This window comes from Lissotriton vulgaris, chromosome 1_1 (genome assembly GCF_964263255.1).
Source record: "Lissotriton vulgaris chromosome 1_1, aLisVul1.2, whole genome shotgun sequence".
In the NCBI taxonomy this organism is placed as follows: domain Eukaryota; kingdom Metazoa; phylum Chordata; class Amphibia; order Caudata; family Salamandridae; genus Lissotriton; species Lissotriton vulgaris.
Genome location: NC_141685.1, coordinates 721702259 through 721725401, shown reverse-complemented (window position 1 = coordinate 721725401; position 23143 = coordinate 721702259). Strand labels below are relative to the sequence as shown.

General features: G+C 45.2%; 1 protein-coding gene across 7 annotated transcripts in view; it reads right to left on the bottom strand.

The window, feature by feature from the left end:
- The window catches only part of LOC147747711 (coagulation factor XIII B chain-like), an 825373-nt gene that overhangs the window by 329668 nt on the left and 472562 nt on the right, over positions 1 to 23143 (bottom strand). For all 7 annotated transcript variants that reach the window (XM_086955018.1, XM_086955010.1, XM_086955043.1 and 4 more), the window contains one exon: positions 11678 to 11863. In XM_086955018.1, the coding sequence (XP_086811144.1) occupies positions 11678 to 11863 (186 nt within the window). The remainder of the gene's footprint in view (positions 1 to 11677; positions 11864 to 23143) is intronic.

Here is a 23143-nt window from a genome sequence, read left to right as displayed (position 1 = left end):
ACGGGGAGGCGGTCCCTTCTAAGGATGGGTCGCCGAAAGAAAAGGAAAGGCGGTCAAGGCCCCTTCCTGTGTAGGAGGGGTTACAGCCCCCTCCTGGGGAATTTCCCGGGGCCAGTGACGTCTGCGACGGCAGATGTGGTAAGTTGTGCGGGGTTTGGGGGGGGGTCTACGCTACCTTCTAGATACCTCACACGAGTCCTCGAACGACCTTTAAGTGGCGTCGAGTTTTATTGGTGCCCCGGTCAAGTCAAGGGAAATTGGTAGTTGCACTTGAGGTACGCCTCAGTGCTGTCGCCCCTCACAAGTGGGGGGGGTATTTCTGGTTAGGGATCTTGACACCGGTTACGACCTTGCCGTTGGCCCTTAAACGTTAGGATGTACAATTTCATAATTTCAAGTAAATGTTTGTAGGATGTTAGTTCGGCTAGGAGAACCTCTGTATTAGAGAATCTGTTAAGGTTAGCCAAACATCGCAATGTGGTAATGAAATTGTACATTAATATGAAACTGTTGATTTAATGTTTAATTTTGTTTTAATAAATACCCCCGGGAGGGTCACTCCCTCCCTCTTCCAAAAACTTCAAGAACTGTTTCCTGTTTCCCTCCTTTGGGGATTGTGTTGAGAGGGGGTGGCGGGTATCTCAGCCATATGGAAAGGGGCGACCACTCGGTCCCCCCGCACGTATGGCAGAGTACCACGATCCCCCCGGGAAGCCATCTTGGGCGGGAAGCGAGTCTCGGCTGGTATGCCCGAAGCGGCGTAGCCGGGGCGCGCTTTTTCCCGCCCTTGAGTGGGCTGGCCTAGACACTGACGCGGCTGGCCACGCCCTCCGGGCAGGCAGGGGCGGGTTTACGCCCGCCCTGAAGACGGATAAAAGGGGACGCAAGACCAGAAGGCATCCTCTTGTTCCTGTGCTCTGAAGCTGCACCTCCTCGCTGCACGTGAGCTCGAGACGGAACGAAGAGCCAATTTTGACCCACCCACCAGCCCCTGAAGACAGCTAGTTGTTTTGAATAAAAGTTGATGGATAATTCTAATTTCGTTTACAGGTTGTGGTATTATCATGTTGATTTTGAGTGTGTAATAAAGAATGGTCTATTTCATTTATGTTTTGTGATTAAAGAAATTCGGCTTTAGTGTTCATTTATAAGCATGCTTTTAATACGGTCATAGTAGCCGATGTATTTTAGTTTAGTAGGTTTGTTAGCATTGTCGTATTTATTTTGGTCGGGCGGTAAGGTCATGATCGGTGAGCACTAATTGGAAGATCCCTATGAGTGGGCGTCACCCAACACGGATGGGAGCGCTCGGGAGAGGTGGCCATTGGCCCCTCAACGGGGAGGCGGTCCCTTCTAAGGATGGGTCGCCGAAAGAAAAGGAAAGGCGGTCAAGGCCCCTTCCTGTGTAGGAGGGGTTACAGCCCCCTCCTGGGGAATTTCCCGGGGCCAGTGACGTCTGCGACGGCAGATGTGGTAAGTTGTGCGGGGTTTGGGGGGGGGGTCTACGCTACCTTCTAGATACCTCACACGAGTCCTCGAACGACCTTTAAGTGGCGTCGAGTTTTATTGGTGCCCCCGTCAAGTCAAGGGAAATTGGTAGTTGCACTTGAGGTACGCCTCAGTGCTGTCGCCCCTCACAAGTGGGGGGGGTATTTCTGGTTAGGGATCTTGACACCGGTTACGACCTTGCCGTTGGCCCTTAAACGTTAGGATGTACAATTTCATAATTTCAAGTAAATGTTTGTAGGATGTTAGTTCGGCTAGGAGAACCTCTGTATTAGAGAATCTGTTAAGGTTAGCCAAACATCGCAATGTGGTAATGAAATTGTACATTAATATGAAACTGTTGATTTAATGTTTAATTTTGTTTTAATAAATACGGCCGGGAGGGTCACTCCCTCCCTCTTCCAAAAACTTCAAGAACTGTTTCCTGTTTCCCTCCTTTGGGGATTGTGTTGAGAGGGGGTGGCGGGTATCTCAGCCATATTGCACACACACATGTCCTTTGGACATGTGTGTGCGCAACACCTGTTTCAATTTCCATTTAAGGGGTGCTACAGGGTGTCCTTTGGACACCCCTGGCACCCTTTAAATCGCTATCTTATTTGCGATTAGCTAATTGCTAATCGCAAATAAGGAACACTCCCCATTTATTCCTATGGGCCTTTTAGCCCATAGGAATGAATGGGGAGTTATTCCTTATTTGCGATTAGCAATTTTCTAATCGCAAATAAGGAATGTGTTGGAATCGCAATTCTTTTTGCGATTCCTACATGAATCCCGTTTTGCGAGTCTGTAATAGCGATTCCTTATGAATTGCTATTATAGACTCGCAAAATGGGTCTTTGATGAATCAGGCTGTTAATTCCCAGATATCATTTTGGGCGCTAATTCACACACTAGATGATATCTGAATTAGAACATCTGATTTACACCAACATATATTTTTCCAGTTATCTTTTTATTAATTTTATACCCTCCCAACCTCTTGAAATGTGCAAAAGACTCAAATGCCTTCTCCTGGGCACCCTTACTGCTGTTGAGGATTAACATAATGTCATCGGCATATAGTTTTATCTTCCCCTTCAGTGCCAGAAGGGGGATGGATATCAGAGTTTTCTCTGATCGCTATTGCTAGTGGCTTGATAAAGAAGGCAAATAAAATAGAGAATAGCCGCCAGCCCTGTCGGGCTCTGTTCAAAACCTTTACTTTCCCCACCTCTATTGTGTTGACAATTATACTAGCTTCTGCGTTGCGGTACATCCTTTGTATCAAACCTGTGATCTGGGATGGTATACCAAATCTAGACACAATACGAAATAATGCTTCCCAGACTACGAGGTGGACTGTTTTCTCTGCATCTAGCAGAAGCATTAATGCAGGTGTATTATTAGCTGCAAAGTACTCTAATGCTTCGGACAAATACTGTGTGTTTGTCCCCAACTGCCACCCAGCAATAAAACCATTCTGGTCTAAATGGATTCACTTTGATGCTATTAAGTAAAATCTATTAGCTAAAAGTGCTGTGATAATTTTAAATCCATGTTTAATAGTGTGATTAGGTGGTACAAATTCGGATCCTCACCATCCTTCCCCTTTTTAAGAAGCTTACAACATTCCCCTTAAGAAATGACGCAGGTATAGGTCCTCCCTCTAGCATTGTATTGGCAGCTAGTACAAAATATTCAACTAAAACTTCTAAAAAAGCTTAAAGAAATTCCTCTGGGAAACCATCTGGCCCACAGGCTTTGCTATTTGGGAGATTCCTAATAAACTCAACCAGTTCTTCTTTAGAAAAAGGTTGCATAATATTCACCTCTTTTTTTTCGATAGCACCAGGATATTCTGGTCCAATAGAAACTTTTCAAGATATTCTTTATCAATCTATTTATAATTATTAATTTTGTGTATAGATCTATGATTGAGATCTAGATAGATGTTATGTTCTAACATAATTTCCTCCACCCTGGCCGAATCCTTACTCCTAATGCTAGTAATGAGGCATTTCAAAACATCAATCCGATTATTGGCAGCTTGCTCGCGGGCCTGCAAGCTAGGAACCTTCCTGTAAAGTTACTTTCCTCATATACTTTTTACGTGTAGCCACGATTTAATGTTTCACATTTTACATAATATGCCTCACTTAGGGCCTGATGTAGGTTGGTCGGTAACGGCCGAAAATCAGTATTTTCGGCCGTTACCGACCGGTATACCTGAAATATAGTAATTGTAGGGGCTCAATTTTACAGAATCGGTAAATTTACCGATTCGGTAAATTTAACGATTCTGTAAAATACCGAATCGGTATTTTTACCGATTCGGTAATTCTCCGATGTAGGTGGGACTCTTCAGAGTCCCAGGAGCCTTAACGAATCGGTATTTTACCATCAAATCCAATTTGATGGTAAAATACCGCTTCAGGTGTGCATGCACATGTGTGCATGCACACCTATGCCATGTGACAGGCAGACCTGCCCTTAGGGCAGGTATGCCTGCCACATGGAACCCGTGCCTGTTTTGGGGGTGCCATAGGGTGTCAAAGTGACACCCCCTGCACCCTTGTGTGAATCGGTATTTACCGATTCGGTAAATACAGAATCGGTAATGCCCATTCATTCCTATGGGCTTTGAAGCCCATAGGAATGAATGGGCATTACCGATTCTGTATTTACAGAATCGGTAAATACCGATTGTTAAAGATTCGGTATTTCAACATCTGGATATACCTACATATCCACACTTTAGATTTACCGATTTTTAATTACCGAATCGGTAAAATTCGGTAATGAAAAATCGGTAAATCTAATTTACCTACATCTGGCCCTTAGTTCCTGCTTAATGTTATTGAGTATTCTTTTATTACACACAGATGGCTTTCTTAAGAAACTTTCATAACGTTGCTGCACATTTTTTTCTAGGGTTTGCATTTGTAATTACCATCCACCTATAAGAACTGCGTTTTAAAAATCCAGCGCCTAGGGTGTGTTAGGGCTTTCCCTGTATCAAACTTGAGAATAATCATTGCGTGGTCTGAAACACCATTTGATAAAATTCATTGGGTGTTAAATACGAAGGGCCTCATTTATGAAAAGTGACGCATCGCTGCGTGAAAACAGCGATGCGTCACTTTTCACTGCGCACTCCTTGCGACACCAATGATGCGTCATATTTAATGTATGACACATCATGTCGCAAGGACTTACAGATACGTCAGTATTTCTGACGTATCTGTAAGCGCAAAAGAAACGCATTGCTGGAGTGTGCCACAAAAGTGGCGCAACTCCAGCAATGCGTCCTTTCACAAGGGGAAAGCCCCATGTGAAAGGGCTTGCGTTGGTCTTACGCCTGCTGTGAGGCAGGCGCAAGATTTTGACGCAATAACATCCTAAAAGTGACGCAGTGAAATCTCATAGATTTCACTGCGTCACTATTACGAGGCTTTTTGCGGGGGAGCGCCCCCTCTGCATACATTATACCTGACGCAGATATAATGTGGGGCAGGGGTTTGAAAAGTGACGCATCTACCTTTTTAAGAAGCTTACAACATTCCCCTTAAGAAATGACGCAGGTATAGGTCCTCCCTCTAGCATTGTATTGGCAGCTAGTACAAAATATTCAACTAAAACTTCTAAAAAAGCTTAAAGAAATTCCTCTGGGAAACCATCTGGCCCACAGGCTTTGCTATTTGGGAGATTCCTGTAAAGTTACTTTCCTCATATACTTTTTACGTGTAGCCACGATTTAATGTTTCACATTTTACATAATATGCCTCACTTAGGGCCTGATGTAGGTTGGTCGGTAACGGCCGAAAATCAGTATTTTCGGCCGTTACCGACCGGTATACCTGAAATATAGTAATTGTAGGGGCTCAATTTTACAGAATCGGTAAATTTACCGATTCGGTAAATTTAACGATTCTGTAAAATACCGAATCGGTATTTTTACCGATTCGGTAATTCTCCGATGTAGGTGGGACTCTTCAGAGTCCCAGGAGCCTTAACGAATCGGTATTTTACCATCAAATCCAATTTGATGGTAAAATACCGCTTCAGGTGTGCATGCCTATGCCATGTGACAGGCAGACCTGCCCTTAGGGCAGGTATGCCTGCCACATGGAACCCGTGCCTGTTTTGGGGGTGCCAGAGGGTGTCAAAGTGACACCCCCTGCACCCTTGTGTGAATCGGTATTTACCGATTCGGTAAATACAGAATCGGTAATGCCCATTCATTCCTATGGGCTTTGAAGCCCATAGGAATGAATGGGCATTACCGATTCTGTATTTACAGAATCGGTAAATACCGATTGTTAAAGATTCGGTATTTCAACATCTGGATATACCTACATATCCACACTTTAGATTTACCGATTTTTAATTACCGAATCGGTAAAATTCGGTAATGAAAAATCGGTAAATCTAATTTACCTACATCTGGCCCTTAGTTCCTGCTTAATGTTATTGAGTATTCTTTTATTACACACAGATGGCTTTCTTAAGAAACTTTCATAACGTTGCTGCACATTTTTTTCTAGGGTTTGCATTTGTAATTACCATCCACCTATAAGAACTGCGTTTTAAAAATCCAGCGCCTAGGGTGTGTTAGGGCTTTCCCTGTATCAAACTTGAGAATAATCATTGCGTGGTCTGAAACACCATTTGATAAAATTCATTGGGTGTTAAATACGAAGGGCCTCATTTATGAAAAGTGACGCATCGCTGCGTGAAAACAGCGATGCGTCACTTTTCACTGCGCACTCCTTGCGACACCAATGATGCGTCATATTTAATGTATGACACATCATGTCGCAAGGACTTACAGATACGTCAGTATTTCTGACGTATCTGTAAGCGCAAAAGAAACGCATTGCTGGAGTGTGCCACAAAAGTGGCGCAACTCCAGCAATGCGTCCTTTCACAAGGGGAAAGCCCCATGTGAAAGGGCTTGCGTTGGTCTTACGCCTGCTGTGAGGCAGGCGCAAGATTTTGACGCAATAACATCCTAAAAGTGACGCAGTGAAATCTCATAGATTTCACTGCGTCACTATTACGAGGCTTTTTGCGGGGGAGCGCCCCCTCTGCATACATTATACCTGACGCAGATATAATGTGGCGCAGGGGTTTGAAAAGTGACGCATCTACCTAGATGCGTCACTTTTTAAATATGGCTCAACAAGGCGCATTTTTTACGCCGCTGGTGCGTCACAAAAAGTGACGCACCGGCGGCGCAAAACTGACACAAGGCCTCATAAATAAGGGCCCAAAGCCTTAGAGAGTAAAACATAAATCTATCTGGGAAGAGGTGCAGAATCTTCCAGAACAACAGGTATCAGCAATTTTCGTAGGAAAGGCCTTCCCCTAGAGATCAATTAATCCCAAAGTTTTACAATAGTTTCGAATAACTTTAAAAGTTTTGGTTAACTTCCTTTTTAATTCAGCTGAAGAATTAATTTTCGGGTTTTGAAAAAAGTTGGAGTCCCCCCCCACTGATTACTTCACAAGCAATTTGTAATAAAGATTGGAATATGGCATGGCATTATCCTAATCTGGGGCATAGGCACTAACAAACATAAGACATCTTAACCCTACTGTGCATCTCTCCAAGCACCACCTTACATTTTTATCGCTGGAAAAATTAACCACTTCAGCACTCAGACATTTCCCCACAATAATCGTGGTGCCCCAGTGTGCCGCTTGGGAGGAAAGAAGCCCCTCAATGCAGCCCAGGGTTTAAACATAGAGAATTCTGCCAATTTTCCAGCCAGAATATGATTTTTCTGGCTTAATATCACCAATGGGTTTTCGGTTTTAATCCAAGTTTCAATACCCTCAGTTTCTTTTTGTTATTGAGGCCATTAACATTGAAAGAGACTACCTTCAAGATATTATTCATTATCATCTCATCGTTACAATTCTAAGATTAAAACCAAAGATAAATACTGCTAGACCATTAGTGATATCCTTATGAAGAATCATATCTGAATTAATTAAAGCATGTACCTGCTCTACACCTCTAGTGCACATTCTAAACTCATCGTCAACACTTTGAGGGCTAGTGGATAAAATTGATACTGTGGTAATGACCCCTTTCAGAAAAGATTAACATTTTGTATCTTTACCATTTGTGCATGTAATAGTAATCGCAAATTCGAATCTCTTTTTACTAACCCGTTCACCGCCCCAACAAGCCTCCCTTACCCCCACCCCTGACCTTCCCCCCTTAAGCAGCAGCGAGTGATTCACCCTCCCACTGCCACCTGACATGCCCCCCCTTATTAAGGCTGGCACAGTGACTTTGTGCCAAGATCTCTCTGCCTTCCTCCTCCAAACCTGTCCCCATCAGGACATTCAGAGATAAAGAGATGCAAAGCCTATTCACAAAATGTAGGGAAAGGGTTTCAGAAATGAATGAAATACAAATCAGAGTAGTGACATAATCACAATTTCAAAGATCTAAATAGTGTGGATGCAAACTTGCGGTTATACACTGCTAATTAGGACTTATTGGAAATCTGTTTTAAAAGTTCCTGCATCTCAGACACATCACAAAATAAATGAAATTGCCCTTTTCACCCACACCATCATTTTGGATTGCTGCACAATCCTTGGATGGGCACCCTGCGCTTTGAACAAGTAGAGAACTTTTACAAACTCTTAGTGGCTAATGCTCACATATCGCGAAATATATGACAAAGAGGCACTTAACTGTCTCTGCTTAATGGCTTTGGTTGATACTTGTTCTTTCATCCCATAGTCTCCAAATTTAACAAGGATTGTGCCGGGATACTTCTGATTTGGAGACTGATGCTCTGGGACATGACAAGCTCTTTTCAGAGTATGGTATCTGGAGTTCTCTGGAAGAACATGTGTTTTAATAAAGGCATCAACCCACTGAAGCGTTTACTGTCCCTCTGGTCCCTCTGGAACCCCTACAACACGATTGGAGTGTCAGGAGTGATTTGTCAATTCCTCCAGCTTAGACTCCAATGAGGACTTTTGTTTTTGAAATATGGTGCCTTTTCTTGCATTATAGTAACTTAATCGTTTCCCAAACTGGGGTCCGCGGACCCCCAGGGGTCCATAACACATTCCCAGGGCAACAGTTTTAAAAGCACAGAAACGTTTCTTGTATAATTAGCAGCTTTCCAGCAACAATAAAAGTGTCAAGAAAATGCCAGTGATTAATGTACCTGCTGGAGAGTGAAGAGAGTTTTGTTCAGTGGCAGCTTTGATGTAACTAATGTAGCATAGAGGGTTAATGTGCCTACTGCAAAGAATGTGTAACATGCATCTTAAAAAGCAGTATTTTATGTGCCTAGGTTCGTGGTTACTGCTTTAGTCACAGAGATTATTTTGTTACTGTGCACTTTATAAGTGACAATCGTAATCTAGCAGAGGGACCTATAAACTGTCAAAGAGCTGCTTGCAAACTGCATGGTACCAGTTAGTAACTTATATTTTGCCCCAGTTATTAATTATTCTGATGCTGCTAAAAAGATATATTTGGGTGGAAATACATTTTTAATGTTAAAGTCAATGCTAGCAATTGAGTTATGTTCTGAATCCTGAGTTTGTGCTTTTTCAGACCAAGCACTCTTTAAACATTTTATATACACACTGATTTACATGTATGATTCAATTTCTCTATATGTGTGTTATGTAAAGTGCTCTGACATCCTACAATGGTATGAGAGATGCTATAAAACAAATACAATACATGTGACAGAGGGGTTATTACTTCAATATAAAATACTAAGGGCCAGATGTACGATCTGTTTTTATATGCGCGAACAGGTTCGCGACCCCGTTTGCTCATGCAAAAACCTATTGGGCCATGTACATAGCCCATTTCGCGAGTCGCAATTTGTTTGCGACTCTCTAAATAGGTTTTGCAACTTGCTATTTGGAAAGGGCATTCCCTTCCAAATAGCGAGTTTCAAAACCATGTACAAATGTTTGCGGTGGCAAAACAGTCACAATTACCACCTACTTCAAGTAGATGGAAATGCATTCGCTAATGGGAAGGGGTCCCCAGGGTACCCCTTCCCCTTTGCAAATGCATGCAAAATTATTTTTTAAGGGCAGGCAGTGGTCCCAGGGACCTCTACCTGCCCTTAGAAAATGAAAACAAAACATTTCATTTTCTTTTTTTTTTAAATGCATGGTAAACAGGCTGCATTTTTTTTTTAAACTGCTTTACTTAAAAGCAGTCCGAGACATGGTGGCCTGCACAGCCCAGCAGGCCACCATCGCTGGGAGGGCTGGCATTCCCAATGGGCTTGCAAATTGCAAGAGGCTCATTAATATTAATGGACCTCGCAATTTGCGACCCCATTGGGAATCCCAAACAGTGTTAAACACACTGTTGTACATTTCATTTAGCGACTCGCAATTTGCCTCTCGCAATGTGTCGCCAATTGCGAGGCGCTAAATGAAATGGTCGTACATCTGGGCCCAAAATCCTTAGTACTTTGAGTATTTGTTTTGTGTGCACACGTGTGTAATTTTTTCGAATAACTGTTTTACTGTTTGAAATTTACCTCATACAAATTGCTTGGGGGTCCCCGGCTTCCAGTGGTAACTCAATGGAGGTCCTCAGGAGTCAAAAGTTTGGGAACCACTGCTCTAGCTGCAAGATCCGAGCCTCTGCTCTTTTAGCCTCTCCGGGATTTGGGCCATGGTCTCCTCAATCTTCGAGGGACTAACGTGTAGAGCTGTGATCTCTGCGGTTTGTCAGGCTTTAAGATCCCTTACTTCCTCCATGATAAGATTAAGCATGGACTTGCCGTCCATTACATAGTTAATGGCATAGTGAGTGGCGTGCCCCCCTGGAGTGAACCTCTTGTAACAAATCCGGGCTGAATACACTTTGCACCTTTTAATTTCTCGGGGCATTTTGGTTGGTTTCTCCTGAGGGGGACGAGACTGCAGACATCTGCATAGGTGGTGGTGCCAGTGATTGAAATATGTTGGAGTCAGGATCCGGAGAAATAACGGAGTTTGGCCCTGAAGATTGTGACTCTTACACTAATGACGTTCCTTCAGCCAGAGATTAGCTCACACAGCAATAGTGCTACAGTAGATACACTAGCAGGACCCAGACCCGGTGAGTGAGTTGGATGCAGGAGACCCCGAGTGAGGTGCAGATATCAGATATGCTGTGTTCCAGTGGACTAATTCAAATATTAAAGGTGCTTGAAAGAAGCAACGGCTGAAAGGGGCTGAAACAAAGTGGCCAATGTGTACAGGTTACTGATCCAAAAACCATTTTTATGTACATTCATTTGGTGGTGTTAACAGTGGGTATAATTAGCTTATATCTCCGTGCGCTCCTATTATTATGATTGGGTGATAATCTCCTCGTGTTGGCGCAGTCCTTGTAACACTGTGTCTGTCAGTGCCTTAATAATATGGTTGTGGAGTGTGGTCGCTTGATCACAAAGGGCACGCTCTTTCAACATAAACCAAAGTGGTTTTACTTAAAGTTCAACAGTTGATGTCAATTTCTAAGGAAATGTTTTACCAATAAATACAATTGCTATGAACTAAACGATCTGCGAAAACTTTTCTATATGAATAAGGTTTCAAACTGTTGAACTTTAAGTAAAACCACTTTGGTTTATGTTAACAGTGGGTATGGCACACAGTTCGAGCTTTTAGTAGTCAGATCTAAAATATTTACCCTCTCTCGCATTGTGTGCATTCAGGCTCATGAGTGAAGCAAATAGTAACACACCGATTGAATATGTCTGTAGGTAGTGCGGGCAACGATTACACGTCCCACATCGATATTAACATTTAACTTGGCATTTATATAGCAATTTCAAATGTCACATTAAAATGCGTGTTTTTATTTACAAAGGCAGAATTACTATGGTGAAGCCTTATGATGTCTTAAATAAAGGGCAAGTGGACACTTTCAAGATTTATTTAGTGTATTAGATTAGAAGAACAGGGACCCTCATTTCAAAACAAAAGAAAAAAACACAAATAGGTGAATTGAGATACGGTAGCGTTATCAATATTTTATAAAAACAGCTCTGGAACCTGCATAGAGATTTAAACACATCACCGAATGGCAATGTGTTTAAAAAACAATCAATTGAGGATTTACTTCCGTTTCATCAATATTTTACTTGGCCTAGGCAACTTAAATCACATTTTAGGCAGCAATACTCACTACTGTCACACTCTGGATAATCCAACTTCCCTTGCACGCACTTTACTCTCATTACTTGATTTGGTTTCTTGTAGAAACCTGGTTTACATGTAAACTCCACTGTGTTTCCGTCTTTAATTTCTTTATTTTCGTCTATAAGGATTATGTTCTTTGGATCCATTTCTTTGGATAATGGTGCGCATGATCCTGCAAACCAAAGCATGATATGAATTTAAATATTTTCATTTTTTATAACTTTCAATACGTCATTCCGTCATAACTTCAGCTCATTAACATAGATATGCATCAAGATTCAAATCTGAGCGTCAATCCGAAATGTGAGAAGTCACTTTTTAGATCTCAGTGACGAATTGCTGATCCACCAATGTAAGAAACTGGCTCTATATATACTACACTAAAGTGAGGTATAAGGTGTATAGAGTCCAAGTGTCCCCCGAGGTAGGCAGAGGTTACAGTTAGATAGAACCTTATTCTCTGATAGTGGTAGCTTGGTTGAGCAGTAAGGCAGTATCAGAGGACAGTGTTAAGCATTTGATGTACACACTCAGTCAGCAAATGAATTCACACACTCAAGAACTAAACTCTAGGCCAATTGTGTTTATAGAAAAATATACTGTTGTTATTTTTTAGAACCAGCAAGCCCGGTACAGGTAAGCATTAAATACTTTTCAATAATAAGTTACAGGATATAGAACAGTTTGAAAATACAGTAGAAATTGTACTTTGTTTGATTTACAGGGAAGCAGTAGTATGCAACACTTGGCAAATACAGTACATTGGAATGAATAGGCTTTTTCAGTAAATTGCAGGTAAGTTACTTTTCACATTACTTTTCTCACTCAGTGCTGGATACCTAGATTCAGCACTGGGACATTTCCTGCAAACAGGTAAATAAACATGTTTTGGTTATTTGTGCTATTCTTAAAGAATAATTTTAGGTTTCAAATCCCCACACTGAAACTTTTTGGACAAAAAGTGTCAATGTTATCCTATGGGAGGAAAACAGGTTCACGTTTCACAGGTAAGTAATCGACTGTGGGATTCAAGGTTCTGGGGTTAGACTCAGGGGTCTCCCAGGGTCAGTGATGCACTGTTATTGTACCCTCAGCGGCACTAGGGCAGCCAGGTGCAGAGTGTTGAGGCCCAATGTTATCCAACAGGGGTTAGGGGGCCTCCGGTTGGTGGCTGCTGGCAAGCAGGACAGTGGGTTGTGGGAGCTAAACTCCTCGGGTTAAGGTCAGGGAAAATGGGGAAACAAAGTAGCACAAAACGTGTACCCTCAGCATCACTGAGGTGGCCGGGTGCAGAGTGCTGTTTCGACGTAGGGCGCCCTATTTGTTTCTATGAAGAACCTCTGGTTTGCAAAAGCACTGCAGGCAGGGAAACAAAGGACTTCTGGGTGCAACCACCACTTGAAGAGGTAAGTTGGGAAGTTAAGGGTTGGCTAGGCACCGTCTGTTTGGGCACACAAGGCTGTGGGGGGGGGTCTGGATCACCGGGGTGACCTCCTCGTGGTGTTTTTCCATTCGGGCCGGATTCAGCAGGTACAGAGTGGGCTGGATTCTCGGTCTCTCGCTGGCACTAGAAGCTGCAGTTTGAACAAGTCCGGTGTTCACAGGAGATTCAGTCTTTGAAGTGAAGGCAGGCAGGTCCTCCGGGGTTTTTGAGGTTGCTGGCTGCAGGACACACCGGGATTTCGCAGGAGCAGGTTTGAGGGGTGACAGGCCCCTAGGGCTGTGGCCTAGTCAGTGGGTGTTGTCCTTGTGTTAGCTCTGCATGGCTCCTCGTCCTTCTTCTTATCTTCTTTACTTGTCATTTCTGGATCTGAGGAAGGAAGGTTTAGAGTGCCTCCAAATACTAAATGTAGGGGCGTTACAGGTTGGTAAAGGGAGAGGACATAAAGGTCCCTTCCCTGGGGTGGGTACACCCCCTATTCTGCCACTTTCCAGTGGGAGGGGGGGTAGGAGCCTGTCTCTGGTTGGCTAGGTCCCCCCACCCTCAAGATGGCAGAGTTTCAAGGTTGTGCTTCACCTCGCCTCTCCCACCGAGGGGTGGAGTTGGCAGAGGTGGGCACACATCTCTTTCTCACTTGTTTTTCCCGCTGGTTCTCCTGCTCAAAGTGGGGGTTAGAACCAGTGGGGACCAATTGCTAAAAGCAGCAAATGGTCTGGAGAAGCTCACAAAGGCGGCATGCCTTTTCAGCTTGTCCTTCGTGAACCCTGCCCATCGTGGGAAAGCAGGCTTGGCACCTCGTCCGAGGATGTGCATTGTTTCAGGCCCCTGAGAGCAGCAGCTCTCTACCCAGGGGTCCAGAAACATGTCTGGTGGTGGCAGCCTAGGCAGCCACACAGTCAGGTCACAAGAAATTGGTTGAGTTTCAGGGGGCATCTCTCTAAGATGCCCACTGATGTGCTTTTTACATTAAATCCCACACTGGCGTCAGTGAGGGTTTAATGTGCTGAGAAGATTGATACCAGACTTCTCAGTCTTCAGTTTAGCCATTATGGTGCTGTGGACTTCATAATGACAAACTCCCAGCACCATATACTCTTAATGGCAGCACTGTACTTACAGTGCCCAGGAATGGATTTGGGCACTGTAGGGGTACAGGGCTCGTGCACCTGTACCCTCACCACTGGCATAGGGCACCCAGCTAGATGGGTGACTGATGTAAGCCAGGGCAGTGGTTTGTGGGCATAGTGTGCCATGTAGTCTCTTAACTTTGTTCTGCACCATGCCACTCAATCTGCAAAGGCAGTGTGTGAGTGTCAGGGTACAGGGCCTATAAGGGTGGCACAATAAGTGCTGCAGCCTTTGGAGGTCATCTCTGGTCACAGTGCCCTGGATACCTGTGGTACCATTTACCAGGGGCTGACATGGGGCCAGAGATGCCAATTGGTTTTAGGCTTCAATGCAGTTTTAGGGAAGGAACATAGGCCATGGGTACCTGATTAGCAGGAGCCCAGGGCACACTCTGTCAAAGAACATCAGCAATTCAGCAAAATGTGGGGGCATACAATGCAAGAAAGAGGGCACTTCCTCACACCTGCAACTATGAACCCACCAACATAACTCAGAGACAACATTTGATCAAGAACACAATAATAGGCCAGACCTCTTTTTTATTGAGCGTTCATCTGTTAAATGGACGCGATTCATTGCTTAGTGGGTGTGACTTGCCCTTGTAGCAAGTACTCTTAATTTACTCCTGAATTGCAGGACAAGTCAATACTCCTGGCGTAGTCGACAATAAGAACTCTAAAAATAAGTCACAGCAAAATCTTTCTGACTCACGCCCAATCGCCATTATCCAGTAAGATACAAAGCCACTATTTCCACACTTAGGCTTGCACAATAATTAGTAGAAGGCCATGATGTTTCGTGGCACTGCAGACCTGTAATTGTTTGACAACGCAAATCTCCAAGGTCTTTTCCAAAAGTAATCGAAGTAACAATATGATGTTTAAGACCTTTGCTTACTGCCTTGCTTTGAAGAATAGTAAAATCAAGATTACCCATTATGACTTGCCTCCATAAAATCTCACCCAACCAGGCTTTGCAAACAATTGTGTGGCAAGGGCCACAACAGCATGGAGACTAATCCATAGAAAAGCTTATGATGCTCTAAAGTATAATGCATGGCTGTGCCCCAAGCAGTCTAAAGTTTTATTGATGCTTACAAGTTCTTCTTGTACACTGTAAGTAGCACGTCCCCTCTGGAATCTCAGTTACCAATTTTTAATATCTTGTAAAATTGCTGCTTAAAGAAAGAAAACCGCTGAACATTACATCTGCTTTGTTTTGCTATTGAACTAAAAGCAAAAACATCTTACTAGGCAGACATAGCCACATTTTGAATCATAAACTTAATCTTCATGGGTTTACTGGGTGCTTCTATCTTGTGTTCAAATGTAAAATTATAGGGTATCTTCTGGCCATAAGAGGCTGTTTCTCTAACATGCGGCTACACATATAAAAAATAATAATATTAATCCTCACATCACTGATATGCAAAGTGCAAAATGAGGTAATACTAACATACTTAAGGTATATTTGTGAAAGTCCCCATTCACTTCTGGGTTCCTGAAGCTGAATAAGAGGTTTATAGTACTCAGTATCAACCTGGGAAGGATGTGAGTTGACCTTTCGGGATCGAAACCTGTAACCGTTTGAATGGCTAAGCGACATATAAAGTCCATAACACCTTTACGGTCACCTCTGTGTGGATGTTCCTTCATAGTGACACACCAATTCAAAACTATAGTTACTGTAGTGCTGTGGTATGGGTAAATACACAGACACTAGGACCTGAGACGCGGAGTATGAGAGGGATGAGCAGAAGTGAGGAAGCGGAAGGGAGGAGAGTGGATAGGGTTTGGAGTTTGAGGGAAGAAGTTGTGTAGAAGATTCAAGGCAAATTCAACTGTCACTTCTTGTCCTTGTCGTCTGTGATCAACATGGGACATGACATCTGGTGACGAGGGTACAACCCGCCTGCTGCTGGCACCCCTGGTTCTTGGCGGAGTGCAGTCCTATACTCACCCATATACATAGTGCCATTTCAGTTGCCTTCCCGACATGGCCTCCAGAGCCTGCTCCGGGTGCGCCCTCCTGCTGTCAACCCGATGTTTTCTGTACAATTTGTGACATTGGGAGCCTACCCCAGTCACGCACTGCTGGCTGCTCCAGTGCACATGTTTGCACCATACCGTGCTATCAGGAGCCCACCCTGAGTGCGTATATGTCAGCCCCATGCACCTGTTCCTAGCTCCAGCCCATCGGACGTCCGGATTGCTGTGTCGCACTGCCATGTGCCTACCTTGACCGCGTGTTCATCAGCCTGGAAGCTCCTGGCTCCCGATCCGTGAGCTGCCAGGACACCCTGTCAGGAGCCCACCCTGAGCATGTTAGTAAGCCTGCCTGTCTACACTTATCTGCTGTTCCTGCTTGTTGGAACCCCGATTTGGCCCTGCTCCCTGGTGCTGTCTTTCTCCTGCTTGCTGGGCTGGGTGTAGCTCTGTCTCACCGGCTGCATACCCTGCTGTGACCCTGGCCTCTTATTAGCCCTGCCCAGTGGCCATCTTGAAGTCAGGCAGGCCCATCCACTCAGCTACCAGGTACTCTGAGCGGCCATTTTGGAGTCAGGCAGTTGTGTTGTCTGCTCTTTCTGAGACTGCCTGTCAGGATTACGTTCAGATGAGACCATTGCCACGACGTGTGCTGCCACCTTACTTGCTACTCTGCTGAGCCATTTGCTCCCTGCTTCATTCACACACCATGAGTTCTGCCACGAACATTACCACATTCACGCTGGATCAGTCTTCTTTGCCCTTCTCAAGATGTTTTCACCTCAATCTCATAGTTGCCAGGTCGGCTCCAACCATGCCTCTCTCACTGACTACCAGCCAACGCTCAGATTCATGGGACAGGGGAGCTGCGTTCCAGTCTCCCACGTCTTCATCCCAAGTGGCAAGACTTATCTTTGCTATGGTGGGAATTCCTTTTCTGCGTCCCCCGGAGCTATTGCTTCTCATCCCTGGAGGAGGTATGGGTCTTCGCTGGCAGGAGTGGAGGGAAGACTTTGAGGACTTTATGAAAGGCTCATAAGTATCAGATCCTGGTCAACAACTCATCACTTTGTGCAATCTTGTTGGGAAAGAAGTTGGCCAAATAATCAATGAGTTTCCAGCTGATGTTGAATCTTCCTACCCAGGTCTGCGTGAAGCACTTAACAGAAAATGTCTTCAGAAATGTAACATTGACGACGAATGCTACACTTTCAATCTCTCTTCCCAAGAAAAGGATGAAACGATGGAAGAATTAAATTCGCGCCTTAAGCGGCTGGCGCGATACTATGCGTTTCATTCCTTTATGACAGGAGATGCTCGTCGCCTACGTATAATTGAAGGGTGTAAATCTGAATCCTTACGCAGACGTCTTCTAAAGAAGAGCTACTCATTGGATGAAAGTGAGGAAATCACAAGAGTAAACGATCAAGCAGAGGAACATGCAAAACAAATGGAAGCTGGTAAAGGTGACAAACGGGAATTAGCCTTCCAAATACAGTCTCCTCACACACAGTGCTGCTCCTCTGCAGGTTGAAGACTGTCCAAGTCCAAAGAATATTCATAAAGACCAAGTCATCGTTGCAGTCCGGACCGGGCTAACAAGGGTCGGGAGCGACAGCTCAAGTGTTATCGCTGCGATCAAGATTTTCCTCACACTGAGACGTGTCCTGCACTAGATCAGAAGTGTTGGTGATGTGGGAAAGAAAGCGACTTTAAAACAGTATGTCAGGCAACTCACAGGGACACTCACAGGCAATCTAAATACTACAGCTCTCAACATCACGCCAAAGCTGTACAAGATCACAGAGATACGTGTTTCAGCTTGTCACGTTCGAGTCTCTATTCTCAGGTTTCTCGCAGATAACGAAGTTCAGCATCTCAAGAATCATGGTCCCTCACACCGCTCTCGCAAGATAGAGGGGAATATGTTTGCATGGTCGCAGACCCGGAAAGGCTCAGGAAATATTCCAGACTCCATCTCCAAATGGGTGAACACTCAGCCACGTTTATACTAGACAGTGGTGCGGCTCCCAATTACATCTCAGTTGCAGAGTACAACAAAATGGATCCACAACCGCACAAATATTCTCCAAATTGGATCTTAACAAGGGCTCTCACCAGCTCGAATTGCATGAAAGGTCACGATACATCATCCCATTTTTGACTCACCAAGGTCTCTTCAGGTACAAACGACTCCATTTTGGGGTCTCTTTTGCTGCTGAAATCTTCCAGGAGGCAATCAGAAGAGTTATCCATCACATCCCAAACACTCTCAACTACAGTGGCGACATACTCGTGTTTGGCGCAACAGTACAGGAACACAACAAAGCACTAGATCGATTATGCTGCGCATTCTTGGAAGCAAATCTGACTCTCAACAAAGATAAATGTGAATTCCACAAATCCACCTTGAAGTTTTATGAACACATCTTCTTAAGCACAGGAATGAGACCAGACCATGACAAAAATGCAGCACTGAATGACACTCCTCGCCCTCGAGATACTGGAGATGTTCGGTCATTTCTAGGAATAGCTAGCTACTGCCCACAACATATCAAAGACTATTCCACCATCAGCTATACTCTGCAGAAACTGACCAAAGAAGGCCATACTTTCCAATGGTCCACTAGCTGCAATCAAGCCTTCCATCTGAACAATACAGCTGTGGAATCAGCAAAAAACCTGCCATACTTTAACCCTCGTCGGAAGACGGAGATAACAGTGGATGCCAGTCCAGTAGGACTAGGAGCCATCTTGGCTCAGTATGACAAGGAAAGCGACCAGCTTCACATTGTGGCCTATTCCAGCCGCAGTCTGACAGACCCTGACTGAGCATACTCCCAGCAGGAGTAAGAAAGTCTTGCTGTAGTCCAGGCCTGTGAGCATTTTCACATCTTCATCTATGGAAAGCACTTCACACTCCTCACGGACCACCAAGCTCTCGTAATATATTCGGAAATCCTCAAGCCAAAATGCGACCAAGAATAAAATGCTCTGGACTTCGTCTTCAAGAGTATATATACACTATCATCCACAAGCCTGGAAAAGCAGCAAATCCAGCAGACTACATGTCGCGACATCCCAAGAGGTCCTCATGTGGAGAAGTGTGGCTCATGGGTTAGAGGCGGCAGACCCGGAAGCTGAGATCGGCCGTGGACCAGGGTTCGATTCCCCGCCTCGGCGGGTCTCGGGCTCAAAATTCCAAGGAGTCGACAATTCTCGCTCCGGTGCCTACTCGACTCACGGGGTCACACTCTGCGACTCTGGGCAATAGCTTGCTTAATCTCCACTACGGCCCCTCGCGGCGGGATGCCTGGCTTTCACCTTGTGGACACCCGGCCGGGGTATCTCACAGGGGAATACCAGGACGGGTTCCCTAAGCAAGCGCCTTGAGACCCCTGGGTTAAAGTGTTGCGCTATATAAATCGAAACACATTTACATTCACATTCATGCTCAAATGCTTCACCGGCAGAGGAATATGTATACTTTGTTGTGGCTCAATCAACATCCCCTGCAGTTCCACTGGAAGCCATCAGTGACGTCACAGCAGGCAATGCCACATTGCAGGATGTAAAGCAGAGCACTCAGAAAACAGTTGGAGACACCAGGAAGAGCCTGGACGCAAACATCAGGTGGAGGGCCATAAGCTCGCTTCTTTCTGACATATAAAAGACAGACTGTCCTTTGCCAACGATGGCCTCCTGTTTAGAGACAAAAGGATTGTCATTCCGAAGCAACTACGCTAAGGCATGGTCAATTTAGCACACGAAGGGCACTGAGGCATCATTGCTACCGAAAGAGCACTGAGGGAGCAGGCCTGGTTCCCTTCTCTTGATCAGATGGTTGAACTGACCTTGAAAGACTGCCCTCAGTGTCAGCTGGTTAGTAGAGAGGAACCACCTGCTCCTCTGCAAATGTCTGAACTACTGAAGGGTGAATGGAAACATGTTGCAGTAGATTTCTTTCGGGCCATACAATCTGGCAAATACATCATTGTCATAATGGATGAATACACCTGCTTCCCTATTGCTCTCCTCGTATCCTCCACCAGATCAGCCACCATCATACCAGTGCTAGATGAAGCCTTTGCAGCATGGGGAAAACCCAAAGTAGTCAAGACAGACAATGGCCCTACATTTAATGGGCAGAAATTTGCCGACTTTGCAATTCATCTCAGCTTTTCACATCGGAAGATAACCCCCCTGTGCCCACAGGCCAACGGTATGGTCGAAAGATTCATGGCGACTCTGAAGAAAGCCATATAGCAGGCTGGACTCTTCAAACGAGATATTCAAACAGCACTGAACGAGGTGTTAAGAGCATATCGGACCACACCTCACAGCATGACAGACAGATGTCCAGCGACTTTGATGCAAGGTCACACAGTGTGCACAAAAATACCGAATTAGGAAGTGTCCCCTTTCTGTAGGGGTCAACATCCAGAAAATGATGATTTAGCAGCAATAGATAGTGCTAAAAAAGCCAAGGTGAATGAATACACACGACAGTCATAGGAGAGTCAAACCGTAATTCATCAAAGAAGCAGACTGGGTACTTGTTCGCCAAGAACAACAAAGAAAATCTGACAGTTGATATCACGCTCATCCCCTAATGGTAACGAAACAAAAAGGGACCATGATCACAGCCGCCTAAGGGGACAAGAGGATAACAAGAAATGTTGCGCATTTTCAGAGGTGCATGTCAGGTACAATAGAATCATTAGAAGCTTCAGCGAGGGCAGCAATAATCAGGTGATAGAAAGTGGGTAGGTGTCTACTTTGCTCCTGGCTGCAAGTGAAAGACCTGTTCAAGGTGGTGCCAGTCGGCCACAGCGTATTCATCGGAGACCTACACGTTTAATTCAAGAACTGTAACTATGTTCTTTTTCTTTCTTTAAATACTTATTATATTATTTGTTGGTATCAGTTCTAAGTGTGTAAGGAGAGGGGAGGTGGAGTATCGTGGTATGGGTAAATACATGGACACTAGGACCCAGGACTGGGAGTATGAGAGGGAGGAGCTAAAGTGAAGAAGCAGAAGGAAGGAGAGTATAAATGTCCTCTCCCATTAAAGGTAGGTAAAGGGAGAGGACCTATAGGTCCCTTCCCTGGCATGGGTACACCCCCTATTCTGTCACTTTCCAGTGGGAGGGGGGGGCAGGAGCCTGTCTCTGGTTGGCTAGGTACCCCACCCTCAAGATGGCAGAGTTTCAAGGTTGTGCTTACCTCGCCTCTCCCACCTGAGGGGTGGAGTTGGCAGAGGTGGGCACACATCTCTTCCTCACTTGTTTTTCCCGCTGGTTCTCCATCCCAAAGTGGGGGTTAGAACCAGTGGGGACCATTTGCTGAAAGCAGCAAATGGTCTGGAGAAGCTCACAAAGGCGGCATGCCATTGCAGCTTGTCCTTCGTGAACCCTGCCTATTGTGGGAGAGCAGGCTTGGCACCTCGTCCCAGGATGTGCATTGTTTCAGGCCCCTGAGAGCAGCAGCTCTCTACCCAGGGATCCAAAAACATGTCTGGTGGTGGCAGCCTAGGCAGCCACACAGTCAGGTCACAAGAAGTTGGTTGAGTTTCAGGGGGCATCTCTAAGATGCCCTCTGATGTGCTTTTTACATTAAATCCCACACTGGCGTCAGTGAGGGTTTAATGTGCTGAGAAGATTGATACCAGACTTCTCAGTCTTCAGTTTAGCCATTATGGTGCTGTGGACTTCATAATGACAAACTCCCAGCACCATATACTCTTAACGGCAGCACTGTACTTACAGTGCCCAGGAATGGATTTGGGCACTGTAGGGGTACAGGGCTCGTGCACCTGTACCCTCACCATTGGCATAGGGCACCCAGCTAGATGGGTGACTGATGTAAGCAAGGGCAGTGGTTTGTGGGCATAGTGTGCCATGTAGTCTCTTCACTTTGTTCTGCACCATGCCACTCAATCTGCAAAGGCAGTGTGTGAGTGTCAGGGTACAGGGCCTATAAGGGTGGCAAAATAAGTGCTGCAGCCCTTGGAGGTCTTCTCTGGTCACAGTGCCCTGGATACCTGTGGTACCATTTACCAGGGGCTGACATGGGGCGAGAGATGCCAATTGGTTTTAGGCTTCAATGCAGTTTTAGGGAAGGAACATAGGCCATGGGCACCTGATTAGCAAGAGCCCAGGGCACACTCAGTCAAAGAACATCAGCAATTCAGCAAAAAGTAGGGGCATACAATGCAAGGAAGAGGGCACTTCCTCACACCTGCAACTATGAACCCACCAACATAACTCAGAGACAATATTTGATCAAGAACACAATACTAGGCCAGACCTCTTTTTTATTGAGCGTTCATCTGTTAAATGGACTCGATCCATTGCTTAGTTGGTGGGACTTGCCCTTGTAGCAAGTACTCTTATTTTACTCCTGAATTGCAGGAGCAAGTCCATACTCCTGGCGTAGTCAACAATAAAAAGTCTAAAAATGGGGGAGGAGCTTCGCGGGCGACCAAGATGGCCGCGTAAGCTCGGAGCTCCGTGGACCGTCCGATCCACCGCAATCATCCTGCTTGAAATCCTGACCCACGTTGGTGGAACTGTAATGCTGGTGGCCTACTGAGGCGGGGACTGCAATCGGCTTCCAAATCGGTGGCTCCTGACCAAAGTTACGTCGAGCTGAGCTCCGCTCCGTGACGGTGCCATTATCCCTCCGGACTTCGTCACTTCGCCACTTCGCATGATCGGGCTACGTGGTGCCCGCCTGCCGCCTCCTTGGTGAAGACACTGCGTTTCTGCCTTGCCCTCGTCGGCCTGGTCGAGACTTCTTGATCCGTCTGCCTCTCGGCTGTGGACCCGAACCTGCTGCCGCTTTGCCTTTGTTCTCCCGTACCCATCATGGCGGGCTGAGGTGATCCGGACAGGGC